General features: G+C 36.3%; 1 protein-coding gene across 1 annotated transcript in view; it reads right to left on the bottom strand.

Annotated features, from left to right (window-relative positions):
- Window positions 1-17,644, bottom strand: part of IARS2 (isoleucyl-tRNA synthetase 2, mitochondrial) — a 65,713-nt gene that overhangs the window by 27,704 nt on the left and 20,365 nt on the right. Inside the window, exons 4-12 of the mRNA XM_030302264.2 lie at window positions 16,687-16,835; window positions 16,555-16,604; window positions 16,364-16,473; window positions 15,945-16,035; window positions 15,494-15,609; window positions 11,368-11,537; window positions 7,859-7,949; window positions 6,451-6,602; window positions 4,208-4,368 (exon numbers count right to left, since the gene is read on the bottom strand). Coding sequence (XP_030158124.1) covers window positions 4,208-4,368; window positions 6,451-6,602; window positions 7,859-7,949; window positions 11,368-11,537; window positions 15,494-15,609; window positions 15,945-16,035; window positions 16,364-16,473; window positions 16,555-16,604; window positions 16,687-16,835 — 1,090 coding nt within the window. The remainder of the gene's footprint in view (window positions 1-4,207; window positions 4,369-6,450; window positions 6,603-7,858; window positions 7,950-11,367; window positions 11,538-15,493; window positions 15,610-15,944; window positions 16,036-16,363; window positions 16,474-16,554; window positions 16,605-16,686; window positions 16,836-17,644) is intronic.

The raw sequence follows: 17,644 nt of genomic DNA, 5'->3' as shown, positions 1-17,644 counted from the left end.
GACAGGAAACAATTTTGGAGAATTTTTTAATTGAATGATTATAAAATTTTTTCACCAAAAACGTCATTGTTATATGAGCAAGAGGGAGGTAGAGCTAGCACTCAAAGTGAACTGTAAATTCCTTGACTATTTCTAGTAAATTTCTCATAGGTTCTAGAAATCAAGGGCCAAATTCCCTAAATGCATAGATTATTGTATTAATAGTGAATTGATAACAATAATCTGAAACAGAACTTTAAAATTTTTTTTAATGTTTATTTATTTTTGAGAGAGAGAGAGAGACAGACAGAACACAAGCAGGGGAGGGGGAGAAAGAGGGAGACCCAGAATCTGAAGCAGGCTCCAAGCTCTGAGCTGTCAGCACACAGCCCAACGTGGGGCGCGAACCCACAAACCGTGAGATCATGACCTGAGCTGAAGTCAGAAGCTCAATGGACTGAACCACCCAGGAGCCCCTGAAATAAACAAAATTTAACAACTTCTTTTCCTTCCTAGGTAGCAAATGCTTCTAAATGTTACCTTTGTATTATGTTAAAAAGTATTTGTCTTTGTTAACTAGGAGTAGATTTCTACCTAAATTATGATGGCATTCTATTACAGATTCAGAAAAATCAATGATGTTAAGGTCAGAAACGCAATTATATCTTGAGCAAATACAAATGTGAATATGAAGTGCAGATGAGAACATTAATTCAAATCAAAGTTAAACATCAGAGTTTCAAATCTACTAGTCTCTAACCTTATTAGCAATGTGAATCAATCAAGATTTTCTTCTGTGAAACAAGTATACTTAAGACTTGAACTTACAGACTTTGGTCCAGAAAAGCAGAAGGAATGTTCTGGTATGCTTACTGGGGTTATCAAGTGTAACAGCAACTCCATGTGGACTGTGTACCAATGTCCAGTGGAGATGCTGTTACTTTTGATGATTACCAACTCACTACAATAGAAAGATCTATCCAAGAAAGACAGAAAATCGTGGTCACTTGATTCTGACTTGATTAAGGAGGAAAAAAGATAAGCCTTCACGCGGTCTTAAAAAAATTACTTACAAGTAAGTAATTAAGAATTAACATCTATCTTCTTACATTAAGTGCAATGTCACACCAAGGAACCAACAGTGGAGGAAGATTAATCTTGGGTCATCACTCAGAAATGGTGTACAGGAAAATGACCTATGAACTGACAGACAATTTGGCTAAGTCTGTCTGTCATTTCTGTAGGCCAATATTCTGTATATCTCTTCTACTTCAAAATCAGAATTCAACTAATATGATGCAAGCAACACAATGGGAGATGCACAGAAAAAAATCTGCAACATAAGCATGTATTGACTGTAAGCAGAAAATAAATAATACCTGATGAAAATCTGCTTGTGTTTTTCTGACAAAGCTCACATTTATTTCACCTGGCTTAGTGACCAATCGGCCTATGTACCGTTTTATTGTCATTATTGTCAAATAAACTAATTTCCTCTTCCTACTAATATATACATATGTCCACCTCCATCACTTCAAGGAAATTCCCTAAAAATCTTGTTCTCTAAACACTAAAAAAAACCCAAAAAACGAGGAACAATGACAACGGCTTATACACATTCCTTAAAAGAAAACTGTACAGTGTGGAATTTTAAATAATACCTGTGTAAACTTATGTCAACTTTAAGGTATTAAGGTATCAGCAGTCTACATTTGACCAAGCTCTCAATTATAAGAACAACATGGGCAACACTATTTAGCCCAAAGAGCCTTGGCTCCAATCTGTAATAATACTGACGAAGTCTTACAGTGACCTCCTGGCCTCCAACCTCTAGCTTTTCTTCCTAAAATATACTCTCACTCCTCATGCCTATTTAAGAATTTAAACTGCTTAACCTAGTATTCAAAACTCACTACAATTTGCCCCCACAAACCTCTCTCAGCACTTGACTTTCTAAAACCCCCCTCAACACCAGACAGTCCCATTATGGCTCCTATACATGTGCTATGCTTTCCCTGCTCCACACCCTCAGCTCCTGCTAATTCCTCCACTTGCAAAATACTTTCCTACCTAATCCTCAAGGCCCTACTCAAATGCCGCATCCTCTGTGAAGAAAGCAAATGAGCTGTTTTATGGCGATATTTGCCCAAGGCAGAACCTGCAGTTCTTCCCTGAGCCATGTTACCATAAGATGTCAGGTTCCCCATGAAACAGTGACAGAATGTATATTTCAAATTGACAAAGAACTTCTACACAAAAAACACTAAGAACTACCTAATATGTGGCTATCGATGATTAAAACACACAAACAAACCCACTTTAATCAACATTCAAAAAAACCCTGAAACACATGCATTCATAAAAGGACCACCTAAAGAAATACTGATAACATTGACGATGAAAACTAGGAACTTTTTACAAAAATTCTGATGAACCCCAAAGTAGGAACATGCAATTCTACGTCTACAGTCTCTCGAACTCCCCATCATTACTTAGTGGCCTCCATGCCCTCAAAAACCTTATTGGATCCTCAAATGATAAAATGTGAAAATATTTATCAAAATGGGCTCAAACTTTTCATTCATGTTGAAACATAACTTAGTAAAATTTCCATTAACCAGATTAAAACAAATTACTCAGGGGTGCCTGAGTGGCTCAGTCAGCTGAGCATCCAACTCTTGGTTTTGGCTTGGGTCATGATCTCAGTTTGTGAGTTCGAGCCCCACGTCAGGCTCCACACTGACAGCCCAGAGCCTGCTTGGGATTCTCTGTCTCTCTCTCTCCCTGTCTCTCCCCCACTCGCACTGTCTCCGTCTCTCTCAAAATAAATAGATTTAAAAAAATTACTCAAAAAAAAAGGAAAACTTAGGATGTATTCTTAAAAGGAATGATTACTATTTCCCTGTCCACATCTGTTAGTAAAAGCTATACTGAATACCAAAAACCTCCCTAATTTACTAGAAGATAAACTAGCCAGACTGTTCCCTCATGAAAAGCAGGGACAATGTCAGTCTATACACTGCCTCGAGAAGAGTCTAGTGTGTGGATTAGGAAAAAAATCTTTCCGCTGTTTAAGTTTTTCTACCCTGCATTGTCGACTATGTCCATGTATTATCTTCTCAAAAGAAAAAAAAGAAAAAACCTTAAAGAAAAGAGAAGAAACAGTTGGGAAGGTAATCATCACTAAAATAAACGTTAATTTTGTGCATTTAACTATGTAACAGTTTCTTAAATTTTAAAGGATCTATAAATCATTATACAATGTCATTTCTATTGAAACAGTAGCCTGAAGTAAGAGAGGGACTCTGATTCCTAAAGAAAAACTGCATACTCGGATCCCCTCCTGAACGCTGTTCATCTTTGGATTCCTGACACTGGATTCTAGCACAATGCTAGGCACACAGTCAGAAACCTTGGATTCCCACAGAAAAACTATCAGAGCCTCTGCTTCTAAGTATCTATACTGAAAAACTGTAGCTGTTAAAATTTCAACCACATGAAAGGATCTTTGTGAAATTATATTTTATTCCCCCACCAAAGACTGTTATTTTATAATATGTGATTTAACATATATCAGTTCTCAACAGTCCACTAATTTTCTACTTTTGAAGAAAACACAGCTCACTTTAAAATGCGGGGAAAAATTGGGGCACCTGGGTGTCCTGGATGGTTGGGCATGTGACTCTTGATTTGGGCTTGAGTCACAACCTCACGGTTCACGGAACTGAGCCCCACATGGGGCTTTGTGACGACACTGAGGGGCCTGCTTGGGATTCTGTCTCTCCCTCTCTCTCTGCCCCTCCCCGGCTTGTTAGCTCTCTCTCTCTCTCTCTCTCTTTCTCAAAATAAGTAACACTTAAACAAAATGTTTCCATTTAAAAATAATGCTGAGGGGCGCCTGGGTGGCGCAGTCGGTTAAGCGTCCGACTTCAGCCAGGTCACGATCTCGCGCTCCGTGAGTTCGAGCCCCGCGTCGGGCTCTGGGCTGATGGCTCGGAGCCTGGAGCCTGTTTCCAATTCTGTGTCTCCCTCTCTCTCTGCCCCTCCCCCGTTCATGCTCTGTCTCTCTCTGTCCCAAAAATAAATAAACGTTGAAAAAAAAAAAAAAATTTAAAAAAAAATAAAAAAAAAAAATTAGTGTGTCCTCAAATTTAAAAAAAAAAATAAATAAATAAAAAATAAAAAAAAAATAAAAATAATGCTGAAAGAAATGCAGAAAGAGTTCTACCTGTTGATCAAGAATTCATCTTTTGTCTTGTGATGAAACACAGGGATTGGAACACCCCAAACTCTTTGCCTTGATATACACCAATACGGCCGTCTGTCCATCGTTTCAACCATGGCATTCAGTGCTGATCCAGGAATAAATTTCACTTTTTGTAACAATTCCTGTAATTGATGCACAAATCACATCCAGAGAGAGTAAGCAGAACATATTTTCCACAACTTCCACTATTTATTCTCATAGCTCTTTATTTTGGATGTTTATAGTCATTTACATGTCTCCCTCCCCACACCCAAAAAATTAAACTAAAAAACAGATTTCAGAGTAAATGAAGCAAAGTTAAAAGAAGGCCACAAAGGATCTAATAAATAACACTGAGAACAGACTTCACCTTTAGAGGACGGGACAGGAGATTTTCTACTGATTTCCAAACACCCTAGATCAAAACTGGTAATACTAGGGTTAGTAGAAGTATTATACTTAGTTAAACCACAGTTAAAATACATTCAAACATGACTGCAACAATAATTTTTAAGTACTTACTTAAAAAATAAGCTGCTGTTTTAGGCTGATAAACAAGGGCTGCAATATAACCTAATTTCACATACTATGGTTTACAACACAGAAAACACTCTGAAAATCACACTTTCTATTTATTTGCTCTCTCGCAAGAACTTCCTCTACCTTCAGCCCCCCAAAAAGTTGTTTTTTATTTCATTTCATTTGTCAGTTACCAAAAGATAAATTATATAAGAAAAATGTTTGGTAATAATCTCAAGAAAGGACAAATATGTCAACTTCATTTTTAAGAATCGAGCCATTAATTAAGCATTTTTCTGCTTGCAGAGCGATTTAAATACTTTCCTCACTTAACCTCAACTACAAGAAATCCCCTCCCTCAAAACCTACTGGAAGAATGGCAACATATGCGATTCAATTTGATTCATCCTTGGTTTGAAAATCCAAGAAATATGAATACAGACTGGATGTTTGATTTTGTTAAGCAATAACTATTACTTTTATAAGATGGTAACAATGGCATTTGAATTATGTTTAAATAGTCTTTATCTTTCAGATATACATACTGAAATATTTATGAAGACATAAGGCCTGAAATTTGCTTCACAATAATCCAATGGGTGGAGAGTGAAAGGAAGGTGGTAGGAGGGGTGCAGACAAAATGAAATTGGCCAGAAGGTGATTAATGTTGAATTTGGATAGGAGAAACATGCAGTACATTATTCTATTACTGCAATGAGAAACTGAAAATTATCTGTGAAGGAATCAAAACCAAAACGAAACAAAACACTAGGCTCCAGCATTCTGCATCAGACTTAGATGTTCTTCAATCAAAAATCTGTGCAGAGCTGAAGTTACAAAACTTAACATTTACAACAAAGGAAAACAGGCTTCACAGGAATGCAAACAATAAAACAGTCCGTACGATAGTTGTCCACTCTATACAAACACAGAAAATGTAAACTGCTTGCCCGGCTTTGGCAAGGGCTTCAAATTGCCAAGTCAACAAATAAACCAACTGTTTACAGTTATATGTTAAGATGAAAGCAGTAACATAAAGTATCTTCATTATCAGCCTGGCTAACAAATATATATTTGAGCTCTTTCATTCAACAGAATTAAGTTGTTTACAACACACATACACACACACACACACACACACACACACACACACATACATATACTATGTGGTGAATGAAGGAGCTCAAATATATATTAATATTTAGAATACCCATTTTAAAGTCTTTGTTAAGTCAAAGCAACAATTTTTTGAATGGACTGCAATTTCAATCTTAAGGAAGCAAAGCGTTTTTAAAGAGTTTTACTGAAATGTTTACTATGTGCCAGACACTGGTCTGGAACCCTCATTCACTTACCCCACGAGGTAGGCATTATTATCAACTTTATATAGATGAGGAAACTGAGGTTCTGAGAGGCTAACCACCTCCTGAACTCACATCTGTCCTAACTCTATATTACTTTCATTATACTGGGCAGGAAATCGGGGCATGTCACTTAACCTCTTTAAGCCACACGTGTATAATGAAGGAATGGAAATCCAAGATCCTTCTAAATCTAAAACTATAATTTTATGAAACCAAATCACATCACCAAATCATAATAGCAGCAATCCCTTCTATTCCCCAAATCCTACTTCAACCTCCCATGCAATCCTTTCATACTGAGGGAATCAAAACCCAATGCTCACAACAGGATGTCTCGTATACCTTGGCTGTAGCCTTGATATCCGTGATATTTACAAACCACTGCTTGCTGGCACGAATAACCACTGGTTTCTTAGTCCTCCAGTCATAGGGATAGCTGTGTACCAATTTCTCCTCTTTCAACAAATGTTTTGAAGCCTGAAGCATCTTTATAACTTTGAAAAAATCAATAACAATTTACATTAGAATTAGAAAGTACTATGAAAATCCTAATAGCTCTGTAATTCCCAGGGAGTACTAATCTGAACCAGTAGGTACCAGTTGGTAAGAGTAGCTACAGAGGCATAATCTGGGAATCTCTTGGCAAAAAAAAGCAGAGACTACAAAACCTTAAGTAGACTCTAAATTAAGCCATTCCCATGGCTCTTCATTCCAAAGGAAAGATAAATAGGATATATCTAAAATTCTACGTTTGAAATTCATAGCCATAATCTTTCATACCATGAATCTTAAAATGGTCTCCAAAGAATCCAAAAGAAACCAGCTATAGTGGGTTGAATTTATCCCCCCAAATGATATGTTCACATCCTAACCCTTAGTACTTGTGAATGTGACCATATTTGGAAATAGGGTCTTTGCAGATGTAATCAAGTTAAGATGAGGTCACATTGGATTAGAGTAGGCCCTGAATCCAATGACTAGTGTCCTAATAAGAGGGGAGGATAGAGACACACAAGAGTAAAGGACTTGGAACAACGGAGGCAAAGATTAGAGTGATACCAAGGAAAGCTAAGGATAACCAGAAACCACCAGAAGCTAGGAAGAAACAAGGAAGGATTCTTCCATAGAGCATTCAGAGGGAGCAAGGCCCTGCCAAACCACTGATTTGACTTCTAGCCTCTGGAACTGTGAGAATAAATTTCTGTTGTTTTAAGCTGGTAGATTTATGGTAATTTGTTACAGTAGTTCTAGGAAAGTAATACACCATGTTTAATTAGCCTTAGTCTTAGTGTGGGCGAAGAAAGGTCTTAACAGTACCTGGTCCTTGGGTCTATAACTATAAAAAGTCAAAAAGACAAGTCAAGGCTGGAGGACCCCGAAGATCATAGTACATAAACAGCGCTGCACAGGGGATCAGTGATTTACAAGAGGGTTAGAAAAACAGTAGTGTCTGATACACGGTCAGCACCTAGCCTCAAGCTTGATTTTATTTCTCCACAAAACTAATACAGCCATAGTCATAAAATAACACCACTCCCTGTTGACTGCCCTGCTTTGCTTAAACAGAACAATGTTAAAGCAAAAGATGAACAAGTCCCAACTTCCATTTTAAACCATGCAGTAAAATAAAATACAATTTCAGATTTTTGTTTCTAATGAGAGTGTAAGATGGGAGAAGAGCCAGCAAAGCTTACTGCTGGCTGCTTTTCAGAAAATATCTATTTATCATAATAACACATGCAACACTCACCCACATCTGTTCCCTCTTCAAGGACAGCCTTGTTTTCAAGTTCAGGACCTGCAACTTCTGTGAAAACTCCATCTTCATCCACTAAACAATCCTACAAAGGGTTATTTTCAACAACAAAGTACCAAGATATTTTATCTTATGACAATACCCGGCAAAACAATCTATATAAAACATATCAGTACAGTCTTTCACTGCACTGAAAATCTGGATACTTCTTAGTTAATAGAAATTTGTGGATTTACACATTTAAACCACAAAAGGCAAATGTCTTTTTTGTTTTTGTTTTTGAGACATAGAGCGCGCACAAGCACACAAGCAGGGGAGGAGCAGAGGGAGAGCAAGAAAGAGAATCTTAAGCAGGCTCCACGCAGCGGAAAAGTCTGACGCAGAGTCTGACGCAGGGCCTTGATCTCACAACTGTCAGATCATGACCTGAGCCAAAATGAAGAATCAGACGCTTAACAGACTGTACCACTCTGGCACCCCAAAAGGCACAATGTCTTATTAAAACAAATACCTGAAGTTTAATTAAAAAAAAAAAAAGTAAAATCCTCAACAAAATATTAGCAAACTGAATCTAATAATACATTTTTAAAAAATCACACACCGTAATCATTTGAGATTTATTCCTGTATGCAAGTGTGGTTCAAGATTCACAAAACAACCAACATGGCGTCACATCAATAAGACAAAGGATAAAAACCATTATGATCATTTCAACAGATGCAGAAAAAGCATCTGACAAAGTACAACATCCATTCATGATAAAAACCCTCTGTAAAGTAGTAAAGAAAACATACCTTAGCATAATAAAGCCTGTATACGAAAAACTCACAGCCAACAATGTACTCAACGGGGAACAACTGAGAGCTTTTCTCCTAAGGTCAGGAACAAGACAAGGAAGTCCACTCCCACCACTTTTATTCAACATAGTACTGGAAGTCCTAACCATAGCAATTAGACAACATAAAGAAATAAAAGGCATCCAAATTGCTAAGAAAGAAATAAAACTCTCATTATTTGCAGATGACACGATACTATATATATATAACCTTAAAGACTCCACCAAAAAACTGCTAGAGCTGATACATGAATGCAGTAAAGTCACAGGATACAAAATCAATGTACAGAAATCTGTTGCATTCCTATACACTAATGATGAAGCAGCAGAAAGTGAAATTACGAAACCAATCCCATTTAAAATTGTACTAAAAATAATAAATTATCTAGGAATAAACTTAACCATAAGTGAAAGACCTGTCCTCTAAAAACTGTAAAACAGTGATGAAAGAAATTCAAGATGATGCCAAGAAATGGAAAGACATTCTATGTTCATGGGTTGGAAGAACAAATATTGTTAAAATGTCTATACTCCCCAAAGCAATCTACAGATTTAATGCAATCTCTATCAAAATACCAACAGCATTTTTCACAGAAGTAGAACAAAAAATATTAAAATTTGTATGGAACTAGACCCAAGACCTCTAATAGCCAATGCAATCTTAAAAAAGAAAAACAGGGGCGCCTGGGTGGCTTAGTCAGTTAAGCGTCCAACTTTGGCTCAGGTCATGATCTCATGGTTCATGAGTTCAAGCACCGCATTGGGCTCTGTGCTGATAGCTCGGAGCCTGGAGCCTGCTTCGGATTCTGTGTCTCCCTCTCTCTGCCCCTCCCCCTCTAATGCTCTGTCTCTGTCTCTCTCCCTCTCTCTTAAAAATAAACATTAGAAAAATTTTTAAAAAGAAAAACAAAACTGGAGGTATCACAATTCCAGATTTCAAGTTATGTTACAAAGTGGTAGTAATTGTATGGTACTGGCATAAAAATAGACACATAGAGGAATGGAATAGAACAGAAAACCCAGAAGTAGACTGACAATTATATAGTTAATTAATCTTCAACAAAGGAGGAATGAATATACCATGGGAAAAAGTCTCTTCAACAAATTTTTCCAGTTGGACAGTTACATGCAAAATTACGAAACTGGACCACTTTCTTCCACCATACACAAAAACAAACTCAAAATGGATTAAAGACCTAAATGTAAGACCTGAAATCATAAAAATCTTTGAAGAGAACATAGGCAGTAACCTCTCTGACATCGACTGCAGCAACTTTTTTCTAGAGAGGTCTCTTGAGGCAAGGGAAACAAAAGCAAAAATAAACTATGGGGACTACACCAAAATAAAAAGTTTCTTCACAGAGAAGGAAACAACCAAAAAAACTAAATGGCAAAATACTAAATGGGATAAGGCACTTGTAAATGACATATCTGATAAAGGGTTAGTATCCAAAATATATGAAGAACTTATAAAACTCAACACCGCAAAAATAATCCAATTAAAATTGGGCAGAAGACATGAACAGACATTTCTCCAAAGAAGACATCCAGATGGCCAAAAGACATGAAAAGATGCTCAACATCACTCATCATCAGGGAAATGCAAATCAAAACTACAAAGAGGTATCACTGCACAACTATCAGAATGGCTAAAATCAAAACGCAAGAAACAGCAAGTGTTGGCAAAGACAGGGAGAAAAAGGAACCCTCGTGCATTGTTAGTAGAAATGCAAACCCGTGCAGCCACTGTGGAAACAGTATGGAGTTTCCTCAAAATGTTAAAAACAGAACTACCCTATAATCTGGTAATCACACTACTGAGTATTTACCCAAAAACATTAAAAAAAACCACGAATTCAGGAGCGCCTGGGTGGCTCAGTACACACACACACACACACACACACACACACACACACACACACACAGGAATATTATTCAGCCATAAAAAAGAATGAAATCTTGCCATTTATAACAACACGGATATATCTAGTATAATGCTAAGCAAAATAAGTCAGTCAAAAAAGACAAATACCATATGATCTCACTCATGTGGAATCTAAGAAACAAACAAAAGGCAAAAAGAGACAGACACTAAGAAACAGACTCTTAACTACTGAGAACAAACTGATGGTTACCAGAGGGGAGGGGGGAGGAGGGGATGGAGGAAATAGGGGTGGGGATTAAAGAGTACACTTTTGATGATGAAAAATAAAATAATTTTTTAAAAAGTTAAATATACTAAAAATATCTTTAACTTGGTCTCTATTAATGTCCAGATCAATTGTAATGTACATATATTGTGCTGACTTTGGGACTCACTTTTAACTAAAGGAAAAAACTCCCTAAGTAACTGACATGTATAACATAAATTTAAAGAGGACTGTTTAAAAACAAACTGCTCTTTCAAACAGAAAGAGAAAAAATTCTCCCCATTTAATACGTATTTTTCAATTCTAATTCTGTGCTGATTTTGTGTTAATTCTCCAAAATCTTTCTCAATTAGTATGAATTAACGAGGCATTAGGGTACTGAACAAACCCCAGCATTTCACAACTTAATTGTGACAAAAATCATTGCTTATCACCAAAACATAAAGATGTTAATTAGGATTTATCACTTTAATTCTACAAAAGCAACAATTAAAAAGGAAAGAAAAGAGGAAAAGTACCGTGGACAGGTTGTGTTGAGAAGCTACACTGTAATCTTCCATACCATGGGCTGGGGCTGTGTGAACCAACCCTGTTCCTTTTGTCATGGTCACATGATTTGCAGGTAAAAGAGGAGAGGCTTTACCAGGAATTAAAGGATGAGTACAAGTACCATTTTCCAAATCTACACCTGTGGGGGAAAAAAAAAAACCATAATTAAGAATTATCTTACGTAACAATGTTTCTACCTCTTTAAGAGTAGCAAGAGAGTAGCAAGTGAAAAGTGCAGGATCTTCCAGGCACCTGGGTGGCTCAGTCAATTAAGTGTCCGATTCTTGATTTTTGGCTCAGGATATGATCTCACAATCGTTGAGAATGAGCCCCATGTTGTACTCAGCGTGGAGCACAAAGCCTGCTTGGAATTCTCTCTCCTCTCACTGCCCCTCCCCTGCTCATTCTCCCTCTCTTTCAAAAGAAATAAATAAACTTCAATTAAAAAAAAAAAAAAAAGAGGGGTGCCTGCGTGGCTAAGTCAGTTAGGCTTTTGACTTTGGCTCGGGTCATAATCTCACGGTCCATGAGTTAGAGCCCCACATCGGGCTCTATGTTGACGGCTCAGAGTCTGTAGCCTGCTTCAGATTCTGTGTCTCCCTCTCTGTCTGCCCCTCCCCTGCTCATGCTCAATTTCTCTCTCTCTCTTTCTCTCTCTCAAGAAAAATAAACATTAAAACAAATTAAAAGAAAAAAAAAAGAAAAGTGCAGGATCTGGAAAAAGACTGGCCTCAAACTTGGCTTCCCTTTTTACTTGCACTGTGACCTTTAGGAACCTATAGTATGTAGAAAATTACAGTTCCCATCTCAGAGGGTTGCCATGAGGATAAATTGAGGTAATACATTTTAAGTATTTGGGGGCACTTAGCACAATAACTGCCACACAGTAAATGATTTAAAATATTAGCAATTATTGGGGCGCCTGGGTGGCTCAGTCGGTTAAGCGTCCGACTTCGGCTCAGGTCATGATCTCGCGGTCTGTGGGTTCAAGCCCCGCGTCAGGCTCTGTGCTGACAGCTCAGAGCCTGGAGCCTGCTTCAGATTCTGTGTCTCCCTCTCTCTCTGACCCTCCTCCATTCATGCTCTGTCTCTCTCTGTCTCAAAAATAAATAAATGTTTAAAAAATTAAAAAAAAAATAAAAATAAAATATTAGCAATTATTATAACAGACAACACAAATGAGCCCAAGATTTCTCTAACTTATGTACAGCTATGCACCTTTTGGAATATAAGGACAAAGAAATTAGAACAGATCAATGACCAAGAGGTTCTAACACTATCTCTATGGGAATTAACTGTTGTTGCTTTTCATGTTACCCTAAAAAGGTAAGAGATGATAAATAATACCTAACAGTCAGTAGGTACCTACCATGTACTGGGTTCAACATAAATTCTTACTTCATCTTCATAATACTACCAAACACCTAATATTATCTGCAATTTATAAATCAGAAAACAAGAAAATATAGGCAATATGCCTGGTGTTACATGGCTAATAAATGACTGAATCCAACTTCCAAAGCAAGTATGACTCTAACATTCTGTATAACCCCAGCCTTTTTAATAATACATCGTATCCACCATCTGTCAATTTTCCCACACTATCAGTAATGTTTCTCACCTTTACTGCTTCTTGAGTTGGATTCTATAAATTAATCTTTCATATGCTCTAAAAACAACAGAAATAAATAAGTCCCCAAACTTTAAAAAGATTACCTGGTTCTACTTATGTATTTACCAAGATGTACTAGGTAAGTCTGTTAAGTCTATCTACTCTTCAATAATTAAAGAAATTTCAATGGTCCCCTTACTCCTAAGATCTTCCCCACAAATCATCCTTCATCTTTCTAAACTAAATAATATTAACTTAAAAAAAAAAAATCTGTCCTCACAGAGCAACGTCTCCACTTTTATGATCCTTCCTTTCTGGCTGTAGAGGAATAAGACGTAACCGATTCAATATCACCAAAAGAATACAAATCTTTTAATTTTAACATTTCATAGATAGCCCTGTTGCTGATTTCATTTTGATTATAACAGTATATGAATAAAAAGGCTTGAGAAAAATTAACATTCCCTTATAACTGATGGCAATGAACTCCCTTTTCTGAAAATAAATCACAAGTTCTCCTCACTGTTGGACTTGGATGACTTGGCATTTTATTCCTAGAAAATACTTAAATTACTAGGAAAAACTTGAATACTTCAGGATACATGTTTTCCAAGATAATTCATAATGCTGTCAATGAAGAGAATTGTTAATATTGATTTTTTCACTTTGATCCTTTCTTTAAGTTAGATTTGCAAGTAAGACAAGTCCCTGTGACCCTATGTTGTACTTCTCAAGCATTTTTAGTATGGAAATGAAAGGTTTAGGGCAAAGTAAACTTCACCCATTAACCTTCCTTTATCTCCATCCTTAGCATATCTGCCACTCAATATTCTCTCTCCCCTCCCAACAAAGATCTTTGGTCAATAAGAAACAATTTATATTTTTCTGTAAAGAAAAGCTATCCTACACAAATTATTACATTTTAGCTGTTCAACATTCCTACCACTTTAATAAGTTAATAAGCTATCCGTCATCAGTTTATTTGCCACAGATGAGAAGTGTACTTACTCCTCTAAAACGTGGTGTCTCAAAACGGCAACCCAATAATTCTCTGACATAATAATTTGAAACAATTATCCAATCTAGAAAGATGACCTTAAATTTAACCTGAGTACTTTCAAACACCTCATGGGAATGCCATTTAGCTTCTGCAACAACATCTAACTTTTCAGTGAAATCTGTACTACCTTCTGTGCTTAAAAAAGGGATAGGAGAGGGTTATGGGGTAAAGAATATGCTGGATCCTCTAACTTACTTACGGCACCAACAAGGACCAAATGGTATTAAATACCAAACATTTTGTAGCTTCTTTCCTGCTTTTGACATAAAACCCTCTTATTTTTGTTAAGACCGCTTCAACTTCTAATTGGCCTGCACCTAAAATGATACATTTAGGTCTATGGCCATACCACCCTGAACACGCCCAATCTCGTCTAAAATGATGCATTTAGAGGGCTTCTTTATTTGACTAGGCAATCTTTCCATTTCGGGGTATCTCTATTCATCCTACTCATGTGATTTTTCTCTTTAAGTAAGAAATTCAAGAAACGCAAAGATGTATCATCCCTAAAGATAAAAGGTAATTTTAAACTTCCCTAGATTTTGGGGTGCCCTGGGTGGCTCCGCTGATTAAGTGTCCAACTTTGGCTCAGGTCAGAATCTCACAGTTCGTGAGTTCAAGCCCTGCATTGGGCTCTGAGCTTTCAGGAGCCTGCTTTGGATTCTGTGTCTCCCTTTTTCTCTGTGCCTCCCCTGCTCACGCTCTGTCTCTCTCTCTCAAAAATAAACAAACATTAAAATAAATTAAAATAAATAAATGGACTTCCCTAGATTTTAATAATTATATTTCAAAATCAATCAATACTTCAGAAGTTACAAATTACAGCTTACTAAGGATTCTTTTGACAGAAGAACAATCTCAGGAATAATTTTCTGAATTTATTAAATTTCCTCATTAAAATCATATACCAAAAAATAAACATATTTAATTCCTTCCCTGTGTCTCTGATTAAATCAGATAACAAGAATTTTTGGTGACTCAATTTTGAGTAAAATTTTATTTTTTTGTTTTTAATTTTTAAGAAATTTTTATTGTAAGTAGGCTCCATGCCCAATGTGGGGCTTGAACTCATGACCCTGAGATCAAGAGTCACATGCTCTACTGACTGAGCCAGGAGGCATCCTTTGAATAAAATTTTAAAAGGATACTTGTACATTCTACATTGTACAAAGGACATTTATCTAATTTTTCATTAGGTATTTACCAGATATACTGTTATGTTTTTGTTAATGTTCATATTTTCTAGACTCTTATCGCATTTAATATATATTTTCCTTCAGTGTAATCAATGTGAAATATATTCTACAAAAACAGAGGCCATATCTGTTTCAATTTACAATGAGAAATGTTCAGCCAAATACTAAACTCAAATCACATGGATACTCTGATGACTGTGATGGTCAGAGTTTCTATAAATCTTCACCTGAAAATGTTGAAATAACTTCAAGTGTTGTTTCCAAAACAGAAGCAATGGATGTTACTTTATCTGCAGCAAGTATGTACAGGTCCCCAGATTTGGAACATTTCACAACAGCATACCTAAAATAAAATTTTAGGAGAAAATTACTAATAATGAAAAAGAAAAGCCACAGCTATTTTAAATGTTTTACATCATTTTAGGAAAACTAACTTCAAAATAAAAAAAAAAGCACTACTTTCAAAGAACTTCATCCCTTACATTTGTTTTCCAAAAAAGCTGCACGTGAGGTCTTAAATGGAATCACCTAAAGCTTAATAAAACCTATACGAACATAATAACTATGTTATAATTCATCGAATTTTAAGAGAACAATGATGAAATAAATCCAAAATAATGCTAATGATGAAACTGCTCCTATTTGTGGATAAAACAAAAAATACAGCAATAAACTTACTTTGAGTCTGGCATATAACAAACAGCTTGATTGGCAGGAATTGTCCAAGGCTGGGTGGTCCAGACTAAAAAACTAACAGGAGATGAACCATCTGTGAAAACAAAATTTTAACTTTTTTTTTTTTAATGTTTATTCATTTTTGAGAAACAGAGAGAGGCAGAACATGAGCGGGGAAGGGGCAGATAGAGAGGGAAACACAGAATCCAAAGCAGGCTCCAGGCTCTGAACTGTCAGCACAGAGCCTGACGCGGGGCTCTGACGCTTGAACTCACAAACTGTGAGATCATGACCCGAGCTGAAGTTGGACGCTCTACCAACTGAGCCACCCAGGCACCCCTGTGAAAATAAAATTTTAAATATGCTACCAAATGTTACACTTCTGTAACTTGAATACATTTCAAGCAATGAATAAATCTTACCTATGAGAGATACCAACTTGGGAGAAGGTTTCAAGAGAGGGAATTTTACATATATTGAGCGACTGACATGTTCAGGATTATACTCAAGTTCTGCTTCAGCCAATGCAGTCCTAAGGTTTAAGAATATTACATATAAATATTTGAAGGCCTCACAAAATTCTCCACTTTCACTACCAAAAACACATACATACCTTGATGAAGGAGACCAAAACACAGGTTTGTAAGATCGATAAATCAAGCCCTATGAAAGACAAATACATATGAAAGCTGGAATTTTGTAACACATAATTTAACATACTCAAAGAAAAAAAATACTTCATTACCTTCTCATACATTTGGTAGAAAAGTCTCAACTGTTTGGCCTCATATTTTCCATCAAATGTATAGTAGCAATTATTCCAATCTGCCATTATTCCCCAACGAATAAATGCTGATCTCTGTTTCTCAATTGCTGCTTCAGCAAATGATCTAGCTAAAAAACAAATTTAAGAAAGACAAAAAAAAAAAAAAAGCATCTGAAAACCAATAAATTCAAACTCTTTTTTTTTAATGTTTTTTTTTTTTGAGAGAGAGAGAGCGAGCGAGTGAACGAGTGAACAAGCCGGGGAAGGGCTTCCAGTGCAAAACATGATGTGGGGTTCAAACTCACGACCGTGAGATCATGACCTGAGCCAGAACCAAGAGTTGGATGCTCAACCAACTGAGCCACCCAGGAGCCCCAGTAAATTCAAACTCTTAAAGATGGTTTAGTATGTAGGTCTCTAAAAGCAGGTACTGTACATAGTATACACTACAAAATGTATATAATAGGGAAATTATTTTGAAAGTTAAAGGTGTCCAGAAGATAACTAAAACAAATTCTAGAATTAATTAGAATTTCAAAACTATTCTTCAGACTTTATACAATGAACTTTACATTTAGAAAAAATAAACTGGAAAAATTATTTTTCGTATTTCTTAATTTGGGAAAAGGTAAGAGTAATTTTTATTTCATTATACACAGAAAAAGTAATCAGTACATCTAGTTTAGGCCATTAACACGAAGATGTTTCACAGTGATGTCAAAAATCTTCACAATCATATCTAAATATATGATAATTTAAGAACAGAAGATTCCTCCCTCACCCAGCTACTAAAGGATCAAATAAGAGATTAATTTAAAAAATATATACGCATTTTAGAATTGACTTTTAGTCTAGCACCTGAAATAGGTCAACAAACTCCAGCTAGGAAAGTAAATAAAAACACTGAGCACAATAATTTCACAAAATATGAACATCA

This window comes from Lynx canadensis, chromosome F1 (genome assembly GCF_007474595.2).
Source record: "Lynx canadensis isolate LIC74 chromosome F1, mLynCan4.pri.v2, whole genome shotgun sequence".
In the NCBI taxonomy this organism is placed as follows: Eukaryota; Metazoa; Chordata; class Mammalia; order Carnivora; family Felidae; genus Lynx; species Lynx canadensis.
This window is presented reverse-complemented; position numbering and strand designations above follow the sequence as displayed.